General features: G+C 43.4%; 1 protein-coding gene across 1 annotated transcript in view; it reads right to left on the minus strand.

Moving 5' to 3' along the window:
• NUDCD1 (NudC domain containing 1) overlaps positions 1-24,633 on the minus strand; it is a 176,107-nt gene that overhangs the window by 106,047 nt on the left and 45,427 nt on the right. The window contains 1 exon segment of the mRNA XM_030549466.1: positions 5,384-5,569. Within this exon segment, the coding sequence (XP_030405326.1) occupies positions 5,384-5,569 (186 nt within the window).

A 24,633-nucleotide genomic window follows, 5' to 3' on the forward strand; every position in this document is an offset into this window, starting at 1 on the left:
GTTAATGTCTCTTTCACCTGAAGCACCTGACCAGAGGACCAATCAGGAAACCGGATTTTTTCAACTCTGGGTGGAGGGAAGTTTGTGTCTGAGTCTTTGTTTTCTGTCTGCCTGCTTTCTCTGAGCTTTGGAGAAGTAGTTTCTGCTTTCTAATCTTCTGTTTCTAAGTGTAAGGACAAAGAGATCAGATAGTAAGTTATATGGTTTCTTTTCTTTGGTATTTGCATGAATATAAGTGCTGGAGTGCTTTGATTTGTATTCTTTTTGAATAAGGCTGTTTATTCATATTTCTTCTAAGCAATCGACCCTGTATTTTGTCACCTTAATACAGAGAGACCATTTGTATGCATTTTTCTTTCTTTTTAAAACCTGTTAAAGTTTTCTTTACTGGGAAATTTCAGGGAAATTGAGTCTGTACTCACCAGGGAATTGGTGGGAGGAAGAAATCAGGGGGAGATCTGTGTGTGTTGGATTTGCTAGCCCGATTTTGCATTCTCTCTGGGTGAAGAGGAAAGTGCTTTTGTTTCCAGGACTGGGAACGGAGAGGGGGAGTCACTCTGTTTGGATTCACAGAGCTTGTGTCTGTGTATCTCTCCAGGAGCACCTGGAGGGGGGAAGGGAAAAAGGATTATTTCCCTTTGTTGTGAGACTCAAGGGATTTGGGTCTTGGGGTCCCCAGGGAAGGTTTTTTCAAGGGGACCAGAGTGCCCCAAAACACTATTTTTTTGGGTGGTGGCAGCAAGTACCAGGTCCAAGCTGGTAACTAAGCTTGGAGGTTTTCATGCTAACCCCCATATTTTGGACGCTAAGGTCCAAATCTGGGACTAAAGTTATGACAACTCCTGGGGGAATTCTGCACCAAAAATTTAAAAAAAAATTAAAATTCTTCAAAATTCTGCATATTTTATTTGTAAAAATAACCCAGTAAAATCACACCAGTTTCAGTTTTATTGGTCATTTAAACTACAATACAATGGACTGAGAATAGGAGTGGGGAGCATTGAAAGAAATCCCCAAACCCCCTTTATCTAATAGTAATGAGCTAGGTTTGATCCTTTATTTCTAGTTATTAGTCAAATATATGTGCAACAACGTGCTCAGTATTACTTCGTAGGCAACTGAAAAGCAAGTGAGGGCTGAGGGATGAAATTCACAGTTTATATTGGTTATTGACCATCTCTAGAAAGGTCAGTAGTAAAGTAGTTAATGGAGCACATTTTGATAGGAAAATTTTGCAGTCCATAAATTTAGAACAGTTATAATCACTAAAACACCAAAACACATTTATAAGGCCACACTATCATTTACAATAAGGGTCCTTTACACCATTCTGGCAATGAAAAGAAGAATTGAAACTTTTACACGTGTTGTACGCTCCTGGGGGAATTCACTAAGAATGGGAACAAACCATTAACAACAATGGCAACAACTAAGCAGGCAGGCTGCGACATTATGCTCTGCCTCAGGGGACAGAGCCTGTCTCATGCCTATCTCCAAACATCTCAAAGCCTGGACCCTCCCCATGCAAAGTGTGCCACAACAGCGAGCCAGAGGGACAGAGTCTCTCTCATCTGCTTGCCCACTCAGCTCCACCCCCTCCGGCAGTGACTGACATCTCCTCACACACGCCCAGACCCTCTACCCTTCCCCCAGTGCTGATTTACATCTCTGTCAGCTGCTCTAGGCTGCCAGGGAGGAGCAAGTGACCACTCTTGTGGCTTCCCTTTCCTTCCCCTCAGAAGTGGGGAAACAAAGAAATCTGAGGATGACATGAATTCTGTGCCTGTGCAGTGGCACAAAATACCCTCAGGAGTAATTGATCAGTGGTGAAATGCTTGCTGGTTGCCAGCGCATGCTAACCACCTGGAAAGGAATGTTGCAGAGACTGTGATGTGGTTCCAGATACTCTAGTTCCAGCTGATAGCCTCTATGCGCAGCAGAAGGGATTTTATCCCTACTTGGTTATACTGAAGACAGCCATAAAGTCTGTAATTATCTGGACATGTCGTGATTTTACATATGGCAAGAGTGTACTGTAGGCCCTTCTAACCACTGTTCATTCCAGGAGATTGATATGAATCCTGGCTTCTCAAGGTGTCTACATGCCTTGCGCTATGTGACCACCCATATGGGTTCCCCAGCGTATGAGGGATGCATCTGTTATCATCATAACATTGGATATGGGAGGTAGAAAATCAACTCCAATGCCCCTTTAAAGTCTATGATCTGCAGAGCATTCACAGTAGACTTGTCCATGTTCATGCAGATACCCAAGAATGCTAGAAGGCAGAGGAGGACAAGGTTGCTGACTAAACCTCTAGACAGGACCCGTCTGTTAAAAACCAGTCGTCCAAATATGGGGAGATCAAATGAGAGTATCCTGAACTGGTAAAGTTCCTATCCTACCAGAAACCTTCTTTGGGATGAGTGAACGTAAAGTAAGCCTCTTTTGTGTTGAGAGCTGCAAACCTTTTTCCAAGGAGGAAATTACTGATGCCAATGTAACCATGCAAAATTTTAATTTGCAAATAAAAATATGTATTTTTATATATCTATATCTATATCTGATATAGGTAAAGCATGGGCCTCCATCCTCCCTTTCTCTTGGGAACTATGAAATAGTTGGAATAGAATCCTTTCCCTTGTTGCTGAGGTGGCACTCACTCTACAGTTCCTCACTTGAGAAGAGATTCCACTTCCGGTTAGAGGATTTCCATGTGAGAGTTGTCTCTGAAGGGGAGGTCAGGAATAGGGTTTTGAAGGAGGTAAAGAAAAACTTCATAGCATAGTCAAAGTGGAAGATATCCATTACCTACTTGTCCATTGTTGTAGCTCTCCAGTTGCAGGCAAAATACACCAGTTGGCCAACAAAGCTGACTTTGGAAACAGGTGGGGATCGCATCCTTGCAACTCTCAAGCATCCTGTCAAAAGTAACTTTTAGCCAGTAGATGAGGTTGGGTAGCTATTGCCAAGAAGGATGGGGCTGCTGTGATATTCTGTACCTCATGGGAACACCCTACACCCTCATATTCATCCTTACAATATGATTGAGTGATGCATTCTGCATCTTGCATTTTGCATCTAATGCAAAGTTTGCCATGTTGGGTGTCTTCAGAAGGCTCATGACGTACTGAGCATTGTTGTTATGGTAATGTTATAGTAAATGGTTACAATTTCATGTATATAGTTATGAGGCTGAAAATGTTCCTCATGGCTTAAAGCAAGCCCAGGCAAAAACTCTAAGAGCAGAGGAACAGTTCACACCTCATCAGGGCGTGTATGGGACAAACCCAGCCCAGCCTCACAGGAACAAAGAACACTGGCCTAGGCAACAACAAAGGATTTGTTGGACTCTAGAGTGAGTCACTCCTCTTCCTTTGGTCAGCTGGGGATTGTGATGAGGTAATGCTCACCTGGCTGTGAAGAAGGGAGGAACAAACCAAGAGGAAAGAAACAACATGATAAAAGGGAGAGATGTTTGCCATGCTCTTCCTCTCTTCCACCACCATCTACAGATGACTGAAGCGCTGATCAAATGGGAGCCTGGCTAGAGGGCAACCAGCCAGCCTGTGGTGAGAAGCATCTAAGTTTGTAAGGGGACGGAAAGTGTTAAGATCAGCTCAGAATGAGTTTTATTTTTATTTCATTTGACTAAATCTGACTGGCTATGCTTTGACTTATAATCACTTAAAAATCTATCTTTGTAGTTAATTCTACCTGAAGCAGTGCATTTGGTTTGAAGCGTGTCAGAGACTCCCCTTGGGATAACAAGCCTGGTACATATCAATTTCTTTGTTAAACTGAAACTCATAAGTCTGTAGCATCCAGCGGGCATAACTAGACACTGCAAGACAGAGGTTCCTAGGGTTGTGTCTAGGAACAGAGATATTGGCTAGTGTCATTTGGTTGCACAATCCAAGAAGCATCTTACATGACAGAGGCTGTGCGTGAACAGCCCAGGAGTGGGGGGTTCTCACAGCAGAGCAGGGTAAGGCTGGCTCCCAGGGTTGAGGATTGGAGTGACCCAGCAGATCACCAATCCAGATAACACCAGAGGGGAACGTCACAGCTGCACACCTTGGTCTCTGCAGCGTTTGGTGCTTATGTGGCAGTTCACATGATTGTTGGTGGTAGAAAGTATATGGAAGAGTCCTTGGCTTATAAATCTGTTCATGATGCTTCCTCTTTGGGGAAGGAGTATAAATGCCCAAGGTGTGGAGAGACGTCCTGGAAACTTAATGAGTGCAAAAGTTAGCCTGTTTTCTTGTTAAAGAGATTGGTTTCACTGAATTGCAAATCCTCAGTGGTGTTCTGAACCTTCCTGGGAAACCAAAGAGTGAAGCAGTGACTCTCGATGCATTACCGCTGCAGTCACTATACATCAGCGCGCAGTGAGGTTTTATCCGCAAGTCTACCTTCCTCAACAAGGGCTGGGAATTTAATTCCCCCAGCAGGACAGGACCCATTTTTGAATTTCAAATACTTCATAAAATCATATTTTGCTCACATAAGCTGGTAGTTAAAGATTCTGAACTGGAAGCTGGTGGATGTGAACACCTTCTTCCCCAGTTCAAGGAATTTAGTTCCCTTGTCTGCATGGGTGGTATTAGGACGTTGCTGCCTAGATCCTTCTGTGGCTGCCTGTACTACTAGTGATTGGGGGAGGGCACGATGGGTGAAAAAGAATTCTGCCCCTTTTGCAGGCACAACTGGATCCAGCCAGTGTGACAAATGTCTGTTGGCGGAGTCCTCCCAGGAAACAGGTAAGAAAACTGCAGGAGGAGCTGGATCATCTGCGTAGCGTCGGGGAATGCAAGGACTTTATCAACTGGACACAGGATGCCAACCAACTATAGATCTGTTCAGGGTCTAACCTGTCCAAATGAGTGTCCACATGCCACCCTTGAAAGAAGGTTAAGATAGAACTTTATCACAGTTCATAATTTATAAATACCTACATAGGGAACAAAAAAAATTGATAGTGGACTCTTTAATTGCACAGATAAAAAATTTAATACAATCCAAAGGCTAGATATTGAAGCGAGGCAAATTCAGAATGGAAGTAACGCCCAAATTTTTAACAATGACTAATTTACTATTGAAACAACTTACTGAGGGTTGTAGTGGATTCTCTATTACTGGCAATTTTAAAATCAAAATTGGATGTTTTTCTAAAATACATGCTCTAGTTCGAACAGGAACTAACTCAGGGAACTTCTGTGGCCTGCATTATGCAGGTAGTCAGACTAGATGACAGTGGTCCCTTCTGGGCTTATAAATGTATGAACTACTCTGAAAAGTGTGCAACCCTTTGCAAGATTGACTCCTAAAACAGGAATAATATGAGAACAACACTTAAACTAATATTTTAGCAAAACTTACTTCCCACTTTTCAGATGCAGCATCTCCACGTTTGCCCGTTTTAATAAGATATAAACTTCCTGTTCCATCTGAAATGGTAACCCAGGTAGAAGATGAAAAGTGTATTGATGCACAAAGGCGATTATCACAAGCTGTCAAGTCTGAAGGTAGCCTGAATATTTCTCTGGGCTTTCGAAGGGCAGTGTCCTATAAGCAAAAAGAATGAGATGTTGGAAGAATTAGATATGAATAAATCACTTCATGCATAGTTGTTTTATTACACCCAATTCTAGATTAAGAAACCTGTCCACCAGCTTCTCAGCTAATAACCACTGTTAAATCAGACAAAATACACCCACATTTCAAATTTAACTGCATGGTACAGAACAAGCTAATTCTATTTTATAGCTAGCTCTTACATCTGTCACTACCAACATGCTAAATATTTTATATTAAGAGATTATTTTCATCTTGAGGCACTTTACAAACTGAAATAGACATAGTACAAACACAGGAATACTGCATCCACTATTGAGATGAAGCCACTTCCATGTTTCAGTTGTCAGCAACATTAGACTGTTTAGGACTGAACTGACCACAACCATATTTAACTACAGCTGCAGAAACATTTTAGTTAAAATATAATATCCCAAGTTGGAATTTAAGCAGGAGTATGTGAAAGTTAACATCTCTATTCTCATAAGAAGTGCTAGGGGACAGAATCAGAGAAATATAAAAAGTCATCAAGCCCAATTCTCTGTGTTGATACTCAACGATCAAGAAGGGACCAGACTTCAAATGAGTCTCAAAATCTCCTTTATACGCAGATCTAACAAACAGAGTGGACACAGCTGTTCCAAATATTATACAGTACTATCAAGCCTGCCTGCTCAAAGCAACAGTGAATTGTGGGTATTCTACTTCATCCAGACACTAGGTATTTATTGAAATAAAAAAATTGGTATTGTAAATACTGAAAGGTTACTCTGGATTAATAATAATAATTTAAAAAAAAATCACATCTTCCAGAAGCTTACACACATCCTTTGGCAAACGCTCATATTCTTCAAGGCCAGAAGAGACCAGATGGGCTTGAGATAGAACAAGTTATTTTACTTCATTAATGAATCGACTATTATAAACAATCCAGATTTTAACCCAAATCAAGAATCAGAGTTTCAAAGATGGAGAACACCATGGGAGAGCCAGTTGTTTAGATGGTCAAAAAAAATTTTTTTAATTTGATTTAGAAATTAAAACCAACTTTAACTGTCCTATTAAGAAATGCATTCTGTTTCTCAACTTTCTAGAAAAGTTGTTTTATACAGAAAGCTAAACTTTAACAGAAATGATGGCTAGCAAACAGTAACTGATATCAGTCTTTTCATACATGACATGGGGGGGAAAGGATTTGGACAGGACTGTGCATTAATTTTGATATAGTTTTTAATGTCAAGCTGACCAGCCTATGGATACCCAGGTCATCCCATTTACTCTTTTTAAATACTGGCACTATAATACCTTTCTTCTAGTCCTCTGGACCAGTGTTTCAAGACTTAGTGAAAAAAAAACCATCAACACTTCAGAGTTTCTTGGCCAGCTCTTTTTAAACTCTCGGATACAAGTTGTCTAGACCTAATGTTTTAAAAATATCTAATGTTAGTAGCTGCTGTTCTATATCCTCCTCGATTAATACTAGAAAGACAAGTATATCATATGACATGACTACATCCGGCTTCTTTCCCCAAATACAGAACGGGCATCTCTATTGATCACTTCTGCCTCTTCTATATTATTAACAATTCTACCATTTCAAATGAATAACGAACCAGTGTCATTCTTCGGATTCCTTTCTGTTTTCACATTTAAACTTAGTGTCCTTAACTCTGCTGGCCGTTGTTTTCTTCTTTGGCCTTTTTGCTTTATCAAATTTCTACAATTTCTAGCTTCTAACTTGTATTAGTTTTTATCAACATCACTTTATTCCATTTGTTAAAGAGAGAGGGAGAGAGAGAGATATGCTTTCACTTCCCCTCTAAGACAGTTTTTTTTTTTTTGTTTCCCACCAGTATAGTCATCTGTCAATTTTAGAACTGTGGATTTTTGGGCAGTTATTAAAAAAACTTTAATCATTCCCAATTATTCACATTTCTTTGTTCGAATTCTCTCTTCCAGCTAATCTGGTGCAACTGTTGTCTACTTTCTGAAATTGGTCTTTTTAAGACACCTTGTATACATACTACTGATTTACACTTTATTCTGTTTGTGCTCAACAAATGTAAGTAATGATAACTTGCACCTAAGCAACCACAGATTTTTAGTTCCCTGGTCAAGTCCTCTTTATCAAGATGAAATCTAATACAGAATTTGTCCATGTTGGATGCAACAATTTTTGAGTTCAGAAACTGCCATCAATCATTTTAGAAATTGCATCAGTGTAACCTGTTTGGATGTTCCTGTTAAACTGTATTTATTACATAGCTTAATATTTGAAATTTAATGGTGAAAACTCTAATCTGCATCCAGTGATCAATGCAATTGTGTTTGTTTTTCCCTTTATGATTCTTCAGCTACAGAATATTTTAAAAACACTAAACGCCACACTCAGTGCTCTATATCAATTCCATCCAAAAGGAGCCAGAATTGTGCCTAAATGTTATTCTGTCTTTATTAAGTGTGATGCTGTATGACTGAAACATGACCATGTATACCATTGATATTGCCACAGTTAGACAATTGCAACAAATTTTGTGCAAAGTATATCATGCAAGGTGTCAACGGAAAGTTATGAATTGCTAAATAAGATTATCCTGTTTAAATCCATATGTCACTGTATCTGAAGTTATGAATATTGGCTACAGATCTGTATTTCAAATGTGTGTGTTCCTGGGGTAACACTCAAGGTAGTTTACACCCAGTCTAGTGAATGGCCTACTCAAGTTTGATGACCCATTAAAGACCCTTAACTCTCACAATGGGCCATAGAAGAGACTAACTTCACCCAGAAGTCACTTACTAGAGATTCCTCAATCTCCAATGGCTACCTCCTTGTGAGTCATCAAGACCTGTAAAGATACATGATATGCTCATGTGACCCTGGACTTCATCTTGTGCCAGTAACTTTCCACAAACTATGTTGTGAGCTTTGTTTGAAATGGAAAATTTCCAGACAAATGGCAGAGGGTCTAAAAGACCCCTGGAATTACTCCATTTTGTCTCTTTCCTGCCCTGATTCTCTGGACTGTGGATTTACGACTTAAAAGGACTTTACTGAACTATGAACTGAGGATGTTCCATTCTTTTGAAGTTAGCAGAGAGAACTTACAAGTCAGCAGTCTATAACATCATTGCTACAAACCTGATAAGAACATTGTAACTATTGCATGTTTATGATCTATTAACCATTTTAACTCTCCTCTTTTTTTATTAATAAACCTTTAGATTTTAGTTACTAAATGATTGGCAGCCGTGTGATTATTGGTTAAGATATTAAGTCACATTAACCTCTTCAGATTAGAAGGCCCTATACGTGATTAAAATGGTTTTCAATAACCCCTCCTCCTTCGTTGCCTCTGTTTTTGCCTACACTGGTCTACCTGTCTAGGCACAGAATACCACTGCCTCATTTGAAACTGAGGTCAAAATTTTGCTCTTTTGGTGGCTGATGTATACAGGAATTTCAACACTGCCTTGGAATCTTTTAACATATGTAATGTTCATCAGTTTTCAGGACACTAAAGCAAGTCTTCGAAGGGGAGATCTTCAGTATTACTTGTACTTCCACAAGAATCCCCAATTGGTGCCACAAGCAGTTCAGGGTACTGCCATCACTGTTATTCTAGGCAGTTGAGTCTACAGGATCCAGGGAAGTCTGCAGAGCAAACTTTACAACTTGTCAACCCTTCAACAGGAGGAATTGGAACTCATCTCTGAAGTCTTCAGGCAGTTTACTGATGAACCTGAACACAGCATCCAAGTTACAATGGCTCAAAGGGCCTGATGGTGAGTTATGCAGAGCTATAATGCTTTAGATTAATAAACTTTTCTACTAAAAATCCCTTTGCATCCTTCTCTTTACAATGTAGCCTTTGCTCTATCTTGACAAAGTCTTTCATTTTCTGCTAACAAAACAGCAAGCGTGAGGATCACTTATGGACATCAGTGTGACACACCTGGAGCAGGGCTTGAAGTTGGAAGGCCTTATTATAAGCTTCCCAAGTAAACGGCACAGCCCGGAGCCCACAAACTATTGGGGAAGGGGAAGGGGGGAGAAGAAAGGGGGAAAAAAATGGAAGAGGATCCAAAGGGACCCCAAAACAAGTGCTGTTAACTAGAACCAGATAGACAACTAACCATGAAGGCACTTTCATAAGAGGAATCAAGCATCCATGCCTATAAGAAGGAACTGAAGGACGGACAGGGCAGCACTGCCATTTATACCCTCAGCTTGGAGCACAAGGGACATAAGGTCGCAGGTATGGCTGCCTCTACTGGTACGGAAAATTCTCTCACAGCAGTGCACAAGGCACGCACGCATGCATGCACACACACGGACATTTCCAGCACTCAAACAAAAGCTTTGTGTTATAATAAAAAAGTACACCTGGATTTTACATCTTGATATGTAATACTCTACATTTTATCTGATGCACCCTCTTTTTCTTACCGATTGTAAGCATCAAATACAATGGATTTCTTATATATGCAATTACTAACAGGAAAACAACCTCCAATTTTCACAAACAAGTGTCCATTTTATGCACAGAAAGCTGAACACCAATATCTTAAAATTACATATAAAGCCTTGCAACTGCAGTAGTACAGAAAAATTGCTCATAACCCATTTGAAAGATGAAATATATGTTGTCTTTATTATTATTTTTTTATTATTATATTATGCCTTTACCCGAGCACCAAGACACCATGATAGCAATTAGACAAAATGGATAGGATTGGTGAGGGCATTCAATTGTATGGCCAGGCTTTCTTTCAAATACAGTTTGATTTGCATATCAACTAACTAATATAAAATATCAAAGAAGCTCTCTTAGAAGGTGGCAAGGGTCAAAAGGTGTTCTTCCCTTAAAAATCAATTCCATCATTGTATCACTTCTATTTACTTAAAATCTAAAGTTCTGTTTTTCATAACCAAGATCTCCAAGGTAACCATGCCTGAATGGTTAGCATTTACTATGGGTAAAGCATCAAACACATGGAATACATTCCTGACTTGCTTCCTGAATCAGTTTGCAGTTAGATCAGTATGTCACTCTAACCTTTCCGTTATGAGTGCTATTAATAAACAAGGGAGGTAGAGATATATTAAAGCAGCACATCCAAGCACAATTATTAGAAACAGAAACATCTTCTTTGGGGTACTGCCAGTTTCACAGAAGTAGAAGTCTTATAAGCCAATCATGAAATCTCCACAGCAGAAGTACTGAATTTTTCTCTTATCTCTCGATGTATGATTCAAATAACTTGTTTACATGGACATACATCTTTTCAACCACCTCTATCCTTGCTAAATTACAAAACTGTCCCACATTCCTCCCACCCAGCCCAAATATTAAATCAGCAATTTTTTCTTCTTTGGATTTGTCCACTGGTGTATGATTTTAAAGATCGGTGGGCAGGCCCTGTAACAATTTTAAAATGTTCTTCTGTAAGGCTACAAATATGGCAAGTTGTTATTTTAAATATTTTTCATCCACCAATGTATCAATATTAACACTTTAGAAAAGGCTCAATGAAGCATCAGTAGTGACATGTGCTACCACATGGGGGCAAGGAGGAAAGGGGCTTCAGTGGAAGCATCTTTTATTCCTACAGAAAAAGCCAGGGAATGCTCAAAGAGATAACCTTGCCCAGTGCCCCATAACCAGTCTGTCATGCATAGACCCAATTTCTGGATGCCACATGCTTCCAAGGCCAACTTGGTCTGGGTAGCTTTTTTTGGTCATTCCTCCTAGCTCTGGGACTCTCTCTGGGAGGACACACTCAGGGTCAGACCTGTGGTTTGACACCTTTATTTGGGATGTAGGGAGCCACTGTTGAGCAGCCTTAGACGTTGAAATCAGTGTGTGAAACCTCCAAGCACCTCAGTTGCTTACATGCTCTCTCATAGCTCCATCTTGGCTGTCAGGATGCTGGGCTTCTAGTTTAGGGAAGGACAGGGATTTCAGGGATGACATAGCAGGAAAAGAGCAAGGAGCTAAGGTTAAGCAAAGTGACTTCGTTAAAGCACTTGAGTGTCACCAATCTTTGAAAACATTGTAAGTCCTCAAACACACATACCCAGTCTCAGCTCACTCTTTCTGAGATTCTGTGTCAGGGTGGGCAGAGTCTGCCTGCCCTCTCTCCTGCAAGTCCTGCTTACACATGGTCAATCCCCCTACACAGGCAGAATCCCTCTCTTAAGCAGACCTCTGTCCTCCCTGTGCTCCTGGGACACGAGTGGCCAACCAGTGGCTCCAGAGCTGCATGCGGATCTTCAGAAGTTAACATGCGTCTCCTGGCACAGGCGCTGACCCTGGGGCTACAGCTATAGGCACCAATTTTCCAGCGTGCTGGGGAGTGCTCAACCCCCAGCTCTGCCCCAGGCCCTGCCTCCACTCCAATCCTTCCCCTTACCACCCCTTCCCCTGAGTGCACTGCATCTTCACTCCTCCCTCTCCCCCATCGTCTCCATGCTCAGTGCCCACCAGCAGCCCTAACAGCCCCCTCCTCTCTCCCACAATGCCTCCTGCCCTCCGGAGGCCCCATCGATCAGCACTTTCTCCTCCCCTTCCCCATGCCTCCCACCCGCCGTGATCAGTTGTTTTGTGGCATGCAGGAGACTGTGGGAAGAGAGGGGAGGAGTAAGGATGCGGTACTCAGGGTAGAAGACAGAATGGGGGGGTGGGGGAGGGGCAGGAAGAGGCAAGATGGGGCTGGGGACTTGCGGGAAGGAGTGGAGTGGGGGCAGGGCCAGGGCAGAGCTGGGGGTTGACCACCGCTCCCCCCTCAACTTTGGAAAGTGGGCGCCTGTCTCCTTGAATCTTTGCACAAGCACAGGGTGAATAGCTTCCATAGTCATTATGTCATATCACACCTGTGTGACATTAAACAACTGCTCGCGGTGAGCACATTACTCAGTTTGGACTTGGAAATGGGAGTGTAAACATTGTGTGCGCTGCTATGGAAATTTTTAATGAAAATTTTTCTTACACCATCTAAGAATGGAAGGAAAGTGAAAATGGAAAAGAAAATACACAAATGAAAATCCAGGCTTCCAACAGGACTGGGAGAATAAGTAAGTACTTTTTCGTTGAACATAATGGTAAAGCCATGTGTCTTCTTTGCCAGATATTTAGCTCTCAATTCAAACCTTCGAACTTGCAGCACCATTTCACTTCGAGCCATGCACATATGGATCAAGAATTCCCCCAAGGTTCTGAACACCACACTCAAACTGAAAACTATGTAGAAGCCCAGTTCTTCATCAGATTTGCCAACCGATCGCAGGATGTAATGTTAGCCTCCTATTATATGGCCCGGCACACAGTCCATGCGAAAAAGCCCTACTCTGAAGGTGAGTTTTTAATAACGTGCCTCACTGATGTGATTTCAATCCTGTCACCAGAGAACAAGAATCTACAGAAGAAAGTTTCTGGCCTGCAGCTTTCACACCACACAACAGAACGCCAAATCTGTGACCTGGAATGTGACATCAAATCGCAACTGCACTCAAGACTTCAGCAGTGTGAGTATTTGAGCACCGCTTTGGATCAGTCATGCAATGTACAGGATACACCTCAGTTATCAGTATTTGTCCACGCTGTGTCTGACGACTATATTGGGAAGGGAAGAACTCCTCGATATCACGTCACTAAAGGACAGAACTTTAGACAAGACCTAAAGGAGGCATCAATGTTTGTAGTTGCAGAAAACAAACTTTCCTTTACAGAAGCTCACTGCCATTGCAATGGACAGGGCTCCATCCATATGGGGATCTGTGAAAGGATTAGTAGGGCTTTGTAAATCTGACGAGAGCTTCCCTGAATTTTGGACATTTCACTGTATTTTTCACCAGGAGCAACTGATATCTAAAAATTTCAAGTTTGATCACATCATGAAATCTCTCTTGCACATTGTCAATTTCATTCGCTCAAATGCACTCACTCACAGCCAATTTCAAAATCTAATGGAAGAACTGGATGAAGACGACTCCCCTGCCAATTTGCCATTTCACTGCAGAATTCAATGGGTCTTGAGAGGTAAAAAATTTATTTCCCATTTTTTTCAAGCTCCTGGAATCAGTAAAATTGTTTATGGAGTAGCAGCACAGAATACACCCCGAGTTTACAGATCCTGGCGAGTTCTAGATTTGGCATTTCTTGCCAAAATGCTGCTGCACTTGAATAAACTAAACACGGACTTATAAGGAAAATTGCAGTTGCTGTCTGATCTAGTGCAAAGTGTATTTGTGCTCATGAACAAACTGCAGTTGTTTCACAGACAAATGTTTGAAGGACAGCTGACACACCTTCCCTCAATACCACAACTTCAAGCGATCGAAAGAAGGTGCAGCAAAACCCCTAAAACAGAGCACAACTAGATACGCGAGCGTAATTAAAGATCTTAAGGACAGTTTTGGAAAGTTAAGGAAAGATTCCAAGATTTGCAGCGGAAAAGACCTCAAGTCAGATTTCTGATTGACCCTTTTAGTGCTGAAGCTGAATGTTTGAAGCTCCCTTTAGTCACTGAAAAAGCAACATCTGTGACGGGGCAAGGTCAGATGTCTATAGGAAAGTAGTGAGAAACAGGTATGTTAGCCCCAGGTTAAACAAATCCCTGTTACCATGGTAACCAAATGGCAGCTGCTCTGGGTTAATAAAGACACGTGGGGCCAATTAAGATCCTTCTAGAAAGCAGTGGAGACAGGTAGATTGGAACACCTGAAGCCAATCAAGGGCTGGCTGGAATTAGTTAAAAGCATCCCAGTCAGTGGTGTATGTCAGGAGCAGGAGGAGGAACCTGTGCTGCTGGGGAAACTGGGCAGTACAAACACTATCAGGAACAAGGAAGGGAGGTCCTGAGGTAAGGGTGAAGTAGACCCGGGGGGTTCTGCTATGGGGAAAGTGGTCCAGAGAATTTTATACCTCCTGTTTCAAGAAGTCTGCTATCAATAGCTGTTACTATTAGGGGCCCTGGGCTGGAGCCTGGAGTAAAGGGTGGGCCCAGGCTTCCCTCCTCTGCCTCCACTCTCCCTGATTAATCACAGAGACTGTGAGACAACAGAGACTGTGTGAGCGAGGTTTGCTTCTTCCCACCTCCCTTGCTGGCTTATGATGAAAATGGCTCAGTAAGCTCATAGACTCAGATTCTAGGGTCAGAAGGGACCAATGTGATCATCTAGTCCGACTCCCTGCACAAAGTAGGCCACAGAACCCTACCCATCCACTTCTATAACAACCACCTAACCTATGTCTGAGTTATTGAAGTCTTCAAATTGTGGTTTGAAGACCTCAAGCTGCAGAGAATCCACCAGCAAGTGACCCATGCCCCACGCTGCAGAGGAAGGTGAAAAACCTCCAGGGCCTCTGCCAATCTGCCCTGGAGGAAAATTCCTTCCCGACCCCAAATATGGCGATCAGCTAAACCCTGAGCATGTGGGCAAGACTCACCAGCCAGCACTCAAAAGAATTCTCTGCAGTAACCCAGATTCCAACCCATCACCGACCACTGGGCATACTTATCTGCTGATAATCAAAGATCAATTGCCAAAAGTAGGCTATGCCATCATACCATCCCTTCCATAAACTTATCAAGCTTAGTCTTAAAGCCAGATATGTCTTTTGCTCCCACTACTCCCCTTGGAAGGCTGTTCCAGAACTTCACTCCTCTAATGGTTAGAAACCTTCGTCTAATTTCAAGTCTAAACTTCCCAGTGTCCAGTTTATACTCATTTGTTCTTGTATCTACATTGGTACTAAACTTAAATAATTCCTCTCCCTCCCTATCGTTAACCCCCCTGATATATTTATATAGAGCAAGCATATCCCCCCGCAGCCTTCTTTTGGCCAGGCTAAACAAGCCAAGCTCTTTGAGTCTCCTTTCATATGACAGGTTTTCCATTCCTCGGATCATCCTAGTAGCCCGTCTCTGAACCTGTTCCAGTTTGAATTCAACCTTCTTAAACATGGGAGACCAGAACTGCACACAGTATTCCAGGTGGGGTCTCACCAGCACCTTATATAACGGTACTAACACCTCCTTATCTTTGCTGGAAATACCTCGCCTGATGCATCCTAAAACCGCATTAGCTCTTTTAACGGCCATATCACATTGGCAGCTCACAGTCATCCTGTGATCTACCAATACTCCAAGGTCCTTCTCCTCCTCTGTTGCTTCCAACTGATGCGTCCCCAATGTATATCTAAAGTTCTTATTATTAATCCTTAAGTGCATGACCTTGCACTTTTCACTATTAAATTTCATCCTATTATTATTACTCCAGTTAACAAGGTCATCCAGATCTTCCTGTATGATATCCCGGTCCTTCTCCATGTTAGCAATACCCCCCAGCTTCGTGTCATCCGCAAACTTTATTAGCACATTCCCGCTTTTTGTGCCAAGGTCAGTAATAAAAAGGTTAAATAAGATTGGTCCCAAAACCGAGCCTTGAGGAACTCCACTAGTAACCTCCTTCCAGCCTGACAGTTCACCCTTCAGTATGACCCATTGTAGTCTCCCCTTTAACCAGTTCCTTAGCCACCTTTCAATTTTCATATTGATCCCCATCTTTTCCAATTTAACTAATAATTCCGCATGTAGAATCGTGTCAAATGCCTTACTGAAATCGAGGTAAATCAGGTGTGACATAACCTTATTCCCAGATTCTGGACCTTAGCGTCCAAAATTTGGGGGTTAGCATGAAAACCTCCAAGCTTAGTTACCAGCTTGGACCTGGTACTGCTGCCACCACCCAAAAAATTAGAGTGTTTTGGGGCACTCTGGTCCCACTGAAAAACCTTCCCTGGGGACCCCAAGACTCAAATCCCTTGAGTCTCACAACAAAGGGAAATAATCCTTGTTCCCTTCCCCCCTCCAGATGCTCCTGGAGAGATACCCAGACACAAGCTCTGTGAAACTACGCAGAGTGATTCCCCCTCTCCGTTCCCAATCCTGGAACAAAAGCACTTTCCTCTTCACCCAGAGGAAATGCCAAATCAGGCTAGCAATCCAACACACAGCTCTCCCCTGATTTCTTCCTCCCACCAATTCCCTGGTGAGTACAGACTTAATTTCCCTGAAGTAAAGAAAAACTCCAACAGGTCTTAAAAGAAAGCTTTATATAAAAAGAAAGAAAAATACATACAAATGCGCTCTCTGTATTAAGATGATACAACACAGGGTCAATTGCTTAAAAGAATATTGAATAAACAGCCTTATTCAAAAAGAATACAAATCAAAACCCTCCAGCACTTATATTCATGCAAATACCAAAGAAAAGAAACCATAGAACTTACTATCTGATCTCTTTGTCCTTACACTGAGAAACAGAAGACTAGAAAATAGAACTACTTCTCCAAAGCTCAGAGGAAACAGGCAGACAGACAAAAGACTCAGACACACACTTCCCTCCACCCAAAGTTGAAAAAATCCGGTTTCCTGATTGGTTCTCTGGTCAGGTGTTTCAGGTGAAAGAGACATTAACCCTTAGCTATCTGTTTATGACACGCCCCCCAAATTGCAGACAGTGGGGAAGCTCACTGGCGGCAATTTCCTTCTAGAACTTGAAAATAAACAGATTAATACAACACATGCACCTTTACATATACTACTAAGTATATAACTAACAGACTTTTACATTTTAAGAACACTTTTTAACTACTGGATTCTGGGAAACTCTCACGGGAGAGTGCATCAGCAACTGTGTTAGAAGCTCCTGTGATGTGTTGAATTTCAAAATCAAAATCTTGGAGAGCTAAACTCCAACGAAGAAGTTTCTTGTTGTTCCCCTTGGCAGTATGAAGCCACTTTAGTGCAGCATGGTCAGTTTGTAGTTGGAACCGCCGTCCCCAAACATATGGGCGTAGCTTTTCCAGGGCGTACACAATGGCATAGCATTCCTTTTCACTGACTGACCAGTGACTTTCCCTCTCAGACAGTTTCTTGCTGAGAAACACGACAGGATGGAAGTTGTGATCTGTTGCTTCCTGCATGAGCACTGCTCCTATACCACGCTCAGATGCATCTGTGGTTACTAGGAATGGTTTGTCAAAATCCGGGGCCCTGAGTACAGGGTCAGACATGAGCGTTGCCTTAAGCTGGGTAAAGGCTTTTTGACACTCATTAGTCCACTTAACGGCATTTGGCTGGGTCTTTTTGGTTAGGTCGGTGAATGGGGCAGCGATTTGGCTGTAGTGTGGTACAAATCGCCTGTAGTATCCGGCCAAGCCTAAGAAGGATTGGACCTGTTTCTTTGACCTTGGGACAGGCCACTTTTGGATAGCATCCACCTTGGCCTGTAGGGGGTTTATGGTTCCTCGACCCACCTGGTGCCCCAGGTAAGTCACTCTGTTTTGGCCTATTTGACACTTTTTGGCCTTAACAGTTAGTCCTGCCTGCCTGATGCGCTGAAAGACCTTTTCCAGGTGGAGTAGGTGTTCGGGCCAGGAGTCTGAAAAAATGGCCACATCATCGAGGTAGGCAACGGCAAATTCTCCCAGTCCAGCTAGTAGACCGTCTACCAGCCTCTGGAAGGTGGCGGGTGCATTTCGAAGGCCGAAAGGAAGGACATTGAATTCATACACCCCCGTATGGGTGACGAATGCTGACCTCTCCTTGGCAGGTTCATCTAGCGGTACTTGCCAGTACCCCTTGGTTAAGTCTATGGTAGAGATGAACTGGGCACGTCCCAACTTTTCCAATAGCTCATCAGTACGTGGCATTGGATAGTTGTCCGGACGAGTTACAGCATTTAGCTTACGGTAGTCCACGCAGAAGCGTATTTCCCCATCTGGTTTGGGTACCAGAACCACTGGAGATGCCCATGCACTGGTAGATGGGCGGATTATACCCATCTGTAGCATGTTCTGGATCTCCCGTTCTATAGCAGCTTGGGCATGAGGAGACACCCGGTAGGGTGGGGTTCTGATTGGGTGAGCATTACCTGTATCAATGGAGTGGTATGCCCGTTCAGTCCGTCCTGGGGTGGCTGAGAACAATGGGGCGAAGCTAGTGCACAGCTCCTTGATTTGTTGCCGCTGCAGACGTTCCAGGGTGGTTGAGAGGTTCACCTCTTCCACGCCACCGTCTTTTTTTCCGTCGTAGTAGACACTGTCAGGCCACTCAGCATCATCTCCCTGGACTGTAAACTGACAAACCTGTAAGTCTCTGGAATAGAAAGGCTTGAGAGAATTAACATGGTACACTTTAGGCTTTAGTGAGGAATTGGGAAATGCTATGAGGTAGTTTACAGCTCCCAGGCGCTCTTGGACCGTGAATGGCCCTTCCCATGATGCTTCCATCTTATGGGCCTGTTGCGCCTTCAAGACCATAACCTGGTCTCCTACCTTGAAGGAACGTTCTCTGGCATGTCTGTCATACCAGGCCTTTTGCTCTTCTTGAGCATTCTTTAGGTTCTCTCTAGCAAGGGCTAAAGAGTGTCGGAGGGTGCTTTGTAGGTTGCTTACAAAGTCCAGAATGTTAGTTCCTGGAGAAGGCGTAAACCCCTCCCATTGCTGCTTCACCAACTGTAATGGCCCCTTAACCTCGTGACCATACACAAGTTCAAATGGTGAAAACCCTAAACTGGGATGTGGTACAGCCCTGTAGGCAAACAGCAACTGCTGCAACACTAGGTCCCAATTATTGGAGAATTCGTTGATGAATTTTTTTATCATGGCCCCCAAAGTTCCATTGAACCTTTCCACCAGGCCATTGGTTTGATGGTGGTACGGGGTGGCAACCAAGTGATTCACCCCATGAGTTTCCCACAGTTTTTCCATGGTCCCTGCCAGGAAATTAGACCCTGAATCTGTAAGGATGTCAGAGGGCCAACCTACCCTGGCAAAGATGTCTGTTAGGGCCAGGCACACAGTGTTAGCCCTGGTGTTGCCTAGAGCTACTGCTTCTGGCCATCGGGTAGCAAAGTCCACTAAAGTCAGTACGTACTGCTTTACTCTGGGCGTCTTTTTTGGGAAAGGGCCCAGAATATCCACAGCTACTCGCTGAAATGGGACCTCCATTATGGGGAGTGGCTGGAGAGGGGCCTTGACCTGGTCTTGAGGCTTACCCACTCTTTGGCATACCTCACAAGACCGGACATACTTGGCAACATCCTTGCCCATCCCCTCCCAGTGGGAGGACTTCCCCAACCGGTCCTTGGTTCTGTTCACCCCAGCATGGCCACTGGGATGATCATGGGCTAAGCTTAAGAGCTTCTCCCGGTACTTAGTTGGAACCACCAACTGTTTTTGCGGCTGCCATTCTTCCCGGTGTCCACCAGAAAGAATTTCCTTGTATAAAGTCCTTGGTCTATAACAAACCGGGATCGATTAGAAGAGCTGAGAGGCGGTGGGGTGCTCCGTGCCGCCGCCCACGCTTTCTGAAGGCTGTCATCTGCTTCCTGCTCAGCCTGGAACTGTTCCCTTGAGGCTGGGGTCACCAGTTCTTCCTCAGACTGTGGACTTGGGCTTGGTCCCTCTGGAAGCGATGTAGGTGATGGGGTTGTTTCCGTTGCTGGTGAACCGCTCTCCGCTGGTGCACCTGAGGGTATTTCAGGCTCTGGCTGAGCCTTTTGGGTATGGCTGTTGTGTGCTTCTGCCAGTTCTGGCTCGCTGGCGCCCTCTGGCGTTGAGTTTGAAGATGTGGTTGCACTTGCTGGTGCTGGTTGCTGTTCCAGTTCCGGGCCTGGGACTGGAGATGCTGTGGCTGTTTCAGTGGTAGGCATGGAATCCGGGTCCACTGCCTCTGTCTGGGTCTCTGGTAACACAGACGGGGCCTCTGTGGACGGCTCAGGAACAGGAATGGGTCTGGAAGCTTGCCTGGTTTGGCTACGGGTAACCATTCCCACTCTCTTGGCCCGCCTCACCTGGTTGGCCAAGTCTTCCCCCAGTAGCATGGGGATAGGATAATTGTCATAGACTGCAAAAGTCCACATTCCTGACCAGCCTTTGTACTGGACAGGCAGTTGAGCTGTAGGCAAGTCTACAGCTTGTGACATGAAGGGGTAAATTGTAACTTTGGCCTTTGGGTTGATGAATTTGGGGTCAACGAAGGATTGGTGGATAGCTGACACTTGTGCCCCCGTGTCTCTCCACGCAGTAACCTTCTTTCCGCCCACTCTCAAATTTTCCCTTCGCTCCAAGGGTATTTGAGAGGCATCCGGGCCTGGGGATCTTTGGTGTGATGGTGGTGTAATGAATTGCACTCGCATGGTGTTCTTGGGACAGTTGGCCTTGATATGTCCCGCTTCATTACACTTAAAGCATCTTCCATCTGATGGGTCACTGGGCCGAGGTGAGTTACTGGAGACTGGTGAGGTTGAAGAGTAGGGTATCTGTGGCTTTACTTGGGTGGTATGGAGGGTCTTTGGCTGTCCTCGGTTGTAGGGTTTATGGTCTGTGTGCCCCCTGGGGTAATCGTTCCCCTTGACAGTAGCTTTTTTGGTTTCTGCCAGTTCCATCCATTTGGCTCCAATCTCCCCCGCCTCAGCGATAGTTTTGGGATTTCTGTCTTGTATGTACCGGGTGATGTCTTCAGGAACACCATCCAAGAACTGCTCCATTTGTATGAGGAGGTTCACTTCTTCCAAGGTTTGAATGTTGTTTCCTGTTAACCAGGCCTCATAGTTTTTTGCAATGTAGTAGGCGTGTTTGGGAAATGACACCTCTGGTTTCCATTTTTGGGTTCTGAAGCGCCGACGGGCATGATCTGGGGTTATCCCCATCCTGTATCTGGCCTTGGTTTGAAAAAGTTTATAGTCATTCATTTGCGGCTTGGGCATTTCAGCTGCCACCTCTGCTAAAGGTCCACTGAGGTGTGGCCTTAATTCTACCATGTACTGGTCTTCGGGGATGCTGTACCCAAGACAGGCTCTTTCAAAATTTTCCAAGAAGGCCTCGGTGTCATCACCTGCCTTGTAGGTGGGAAATTTCCTGTGCTGTGGAGCAATAATGGGCGATGGGTTGTTAGGATTGGCTGGAGTCTGTTGCTTAGCCTTTTCTAATTCCATGGCCTGTTGGTGGGCTTCCCTCTGGAGTTCTATCTGTCTTCTGTGGGCTGCCTCTTCTTCTTCGTGCCTTCTTCTGTGGGCCAACTCTTCTTCTGCTAGTTTTCTTTTGTGTGCTGCCTCTTGGGCTGCCTGTTCTCTTTGGAAGGCTGCCAGTTTGAGGCTTTCTTCCTTTTCTTTTATCTCCATCTCTTTTTGTTTTATTTCTAGTTCCTGTTTGTGTTTTTCCATCTCTCGCCTGTGTTCAGCTTCTTTGAATTGGTCTTCGGCCTCCATTTTTGTCCTGGTAGACATGGTTCCTGTTTTCTTGTGTTGGGGTGCCCTCCGGTGTTTCTCTTTTGAACTGCAGGCTCTGTTGCCTCCTGAAGTCTGCCTAGCAACAGTGCTTTTTTCCCTTTCTCTCTCTAGCTAATGTTCAATGAAGGGAAACCAGAAAAACCACTTTATTTGCATGCATATAAGTGCTGGTACTTGCCTGCTAATGGGAGGGCTATTGCATGACAAAAGACCCTCAACAGTCTTCTCGCTTAACATGCAAACCACAAACTGCTAGAGAGAGCAGAAAAAAAAAATTTCTCTCTGGTTCCCTTTTAAAACCAAACTGTTTCTCTCTGCTAAAAAGCCCTTAGCAGAGAAAAGAAAAATATAATATTCCTACTGGCTTCTGGATTCTGTCTATATCCCGCCGCTGCTACACCATATCATAACCTTATTCCCAGATTCTGGACCTTAGCGTCCAAAATTTGGGGGTTAGCATGAAAACCTCCAAGCTTAGTTACCAGCTTGGACCTGGTACTGCTGCCACCACCCAAAAAATTAGAGTGTTTTGGGGCACTCTGGTCCCACTGAAAAACCTTCCCTGGGGACCCCAAGACTCAAATCCCTTGAGTCTCACAACAAAGGGAAATAATCCTTGTTCCCTTCCCCCCTCCAGATGCTCCTGGAGAGATACCCAGACACAAGCTCTGTGAAACTACGCAGAGTGATTCCCCCTCTCCATTCCCAATCCTGGAACAAAAGCACTTTCCTCTTCACCCAGAGGAAATGCCAAATCAGGCTAGCAATCCAACACACAGCTCTCCCCTGATTTCTTCCTCCCACCAATTCCCTGGTGAGTACAGACTTAATTTCCCTGAAGTAAAGAAAAACTCCAACAGGTCTTAAAAGAAAGCTTTATATAAAAAGAAAGAAAAATACATACAAATGCGCTCTCTGTATTAAGATGATACAACACAGGGTCAATTGCTTAAAAGAATATTGAATAAACAGCCTTATTCAAAAAGAATACAAATCAAAACCCTCCAGCACTTATATTCATGCAAATACCAAAGAAAAGAAACCATAGAACTTACTATCTGATCTCTTTGTCCTTACACTGAGAAACAGAAGACTAGAAAATAGAACTACTTCTCCAAAGCTCAGAGGAAACAGGCAGACAGACAAAAGACTCAGACACACACTTCCCTCCACCCAAAGTTGAAAAAATCCGGTTTCCTGATTGGTTCTCTGGTCAGGTGTTTCAGGTGAAAGAGACATTAACCCTTAGCTATCTGTTTATGACAAGGTGTACCGCATTTCCTTTGTCTAAATAATCTGTCACCTTCTCAAAAAAGGAGATCAGGTTGGTTTTGAACAATCTACCTTTAGTAAAACCATGTTGTAATTAGTCCCAATTACCATTGACCTCAATGTCCTTAACTACTTTCTCCTTCAAAATTTTTTCCAAGAACTCTCATACTACAGATGTCAAACTAACAGGCCTATAGTTACTCGGATCACTCTTTCTCCCTTTCTTTAAGATAGGAACTATATTAGCAATTCTCCAGTTGTACGGTACAACCCCTGAGTTTACTGATTCATTAAAAATTCTCGCTAACAGGCTTGCAATTTCATGCACCAGTTCCTTTAATATTCTTGGAAGAAGATTGTCTGGGCCCTCCAATTTTGTCCCATTAAGCTGTTCAAGTTTGGCTTCTACCTCAGATGTGGTAATATCTACCTCCATATCCTCATTCCCGTTTGTCATCCTTCCATTACCCTTAAGCTCCTCATTAGCCTTATCAAAGACTGAGGCAAAGTACTTATTTAGATATTGGGCCATGCCTAGGTTATCCTTAACCTCCTTTCCATCATCAGTGATTAGTGGTCCCACTTCTTTCTTTGTTTTCTTATTATTTATATGGCTATAGAACCTTTTACTATTGGTTTTAATTCCCTTTGCAAGGTTCAACTCTACTTGGCTTTTAGCCTCTCTCACTTTATCCCTACATGTCCTGACCTCACTAAGGTAGCTTTCCTTGCTAATCCCACCCTTCTTCCACTCCTTGTAGGCTTTCTGCTTTTTCTTAATCACCTCTCTGAGATGCTTGCTCATCCAGTTCGGTCTACAACTCCTGCCTATGGTTTCTTTCCCCTTTCTTGGGATGCAGGCTTGTGATAGTTTCTGCAGCTGTGACTTAAAGTAATTCCAGGCCTCCTCTGCATTTAGATCCACAAGTTCTTCAGTCCAATCCACTTCCCTAACTAATTTCCTTAATTAAAAAAAAGTTAGCCCTTTTGAAATAGAAAACCCTAGTCCTAGATCTATTTTTGTTTATCCTTCCATCTAGTTTGAACTGAATTAGCTCATGATCACTCGAACCAAAGTTGTCCCCTACAACCATTTCTTCTATGAGGTCCTCACTACTCACCAAAACCAAATCTAAAATGGCATCCCCTCTTGTCAGTTCTTCAACTACTTGGTGAAGGAATCTATCAGCTATCACATCCAGAAAAATCTGAGCCCTATTATTCTTGCTAGCACTTGTCCTCCAGTCTATATCTGGGAAGTTAGTCTCCCATGATCACACATTTCCCATTAGTGTTTACTTCATTAAAAACATTAAAAGAGGTCTCTATCCACATCCAAATCAGATCCCGGCGGTCTGTAGCACACCCCAAGCACTATCTCAGGGGAGGCTCTAGTAGCTTTCTTTCCCAGTTTGATTTTTGCCCAGACAGACTCTGTCTTGTCCGTTCCATCACTTCTTATTTCTTTACAGTTAACCTC

Source organism: Gopherus evgoodei, chromosome 2, assembly GCF_007399415.2.
Source record: "Gopherus evgoodei ecotype Sinaloan lineage chromosome 2, rGopEvg1_v1.p, whole genome shotgun sequence".
NCBI lineage: Eukaryota > Metazoa > Chordata > Testudines > Testudinidae > Gopherus > Gopherus evgoodei.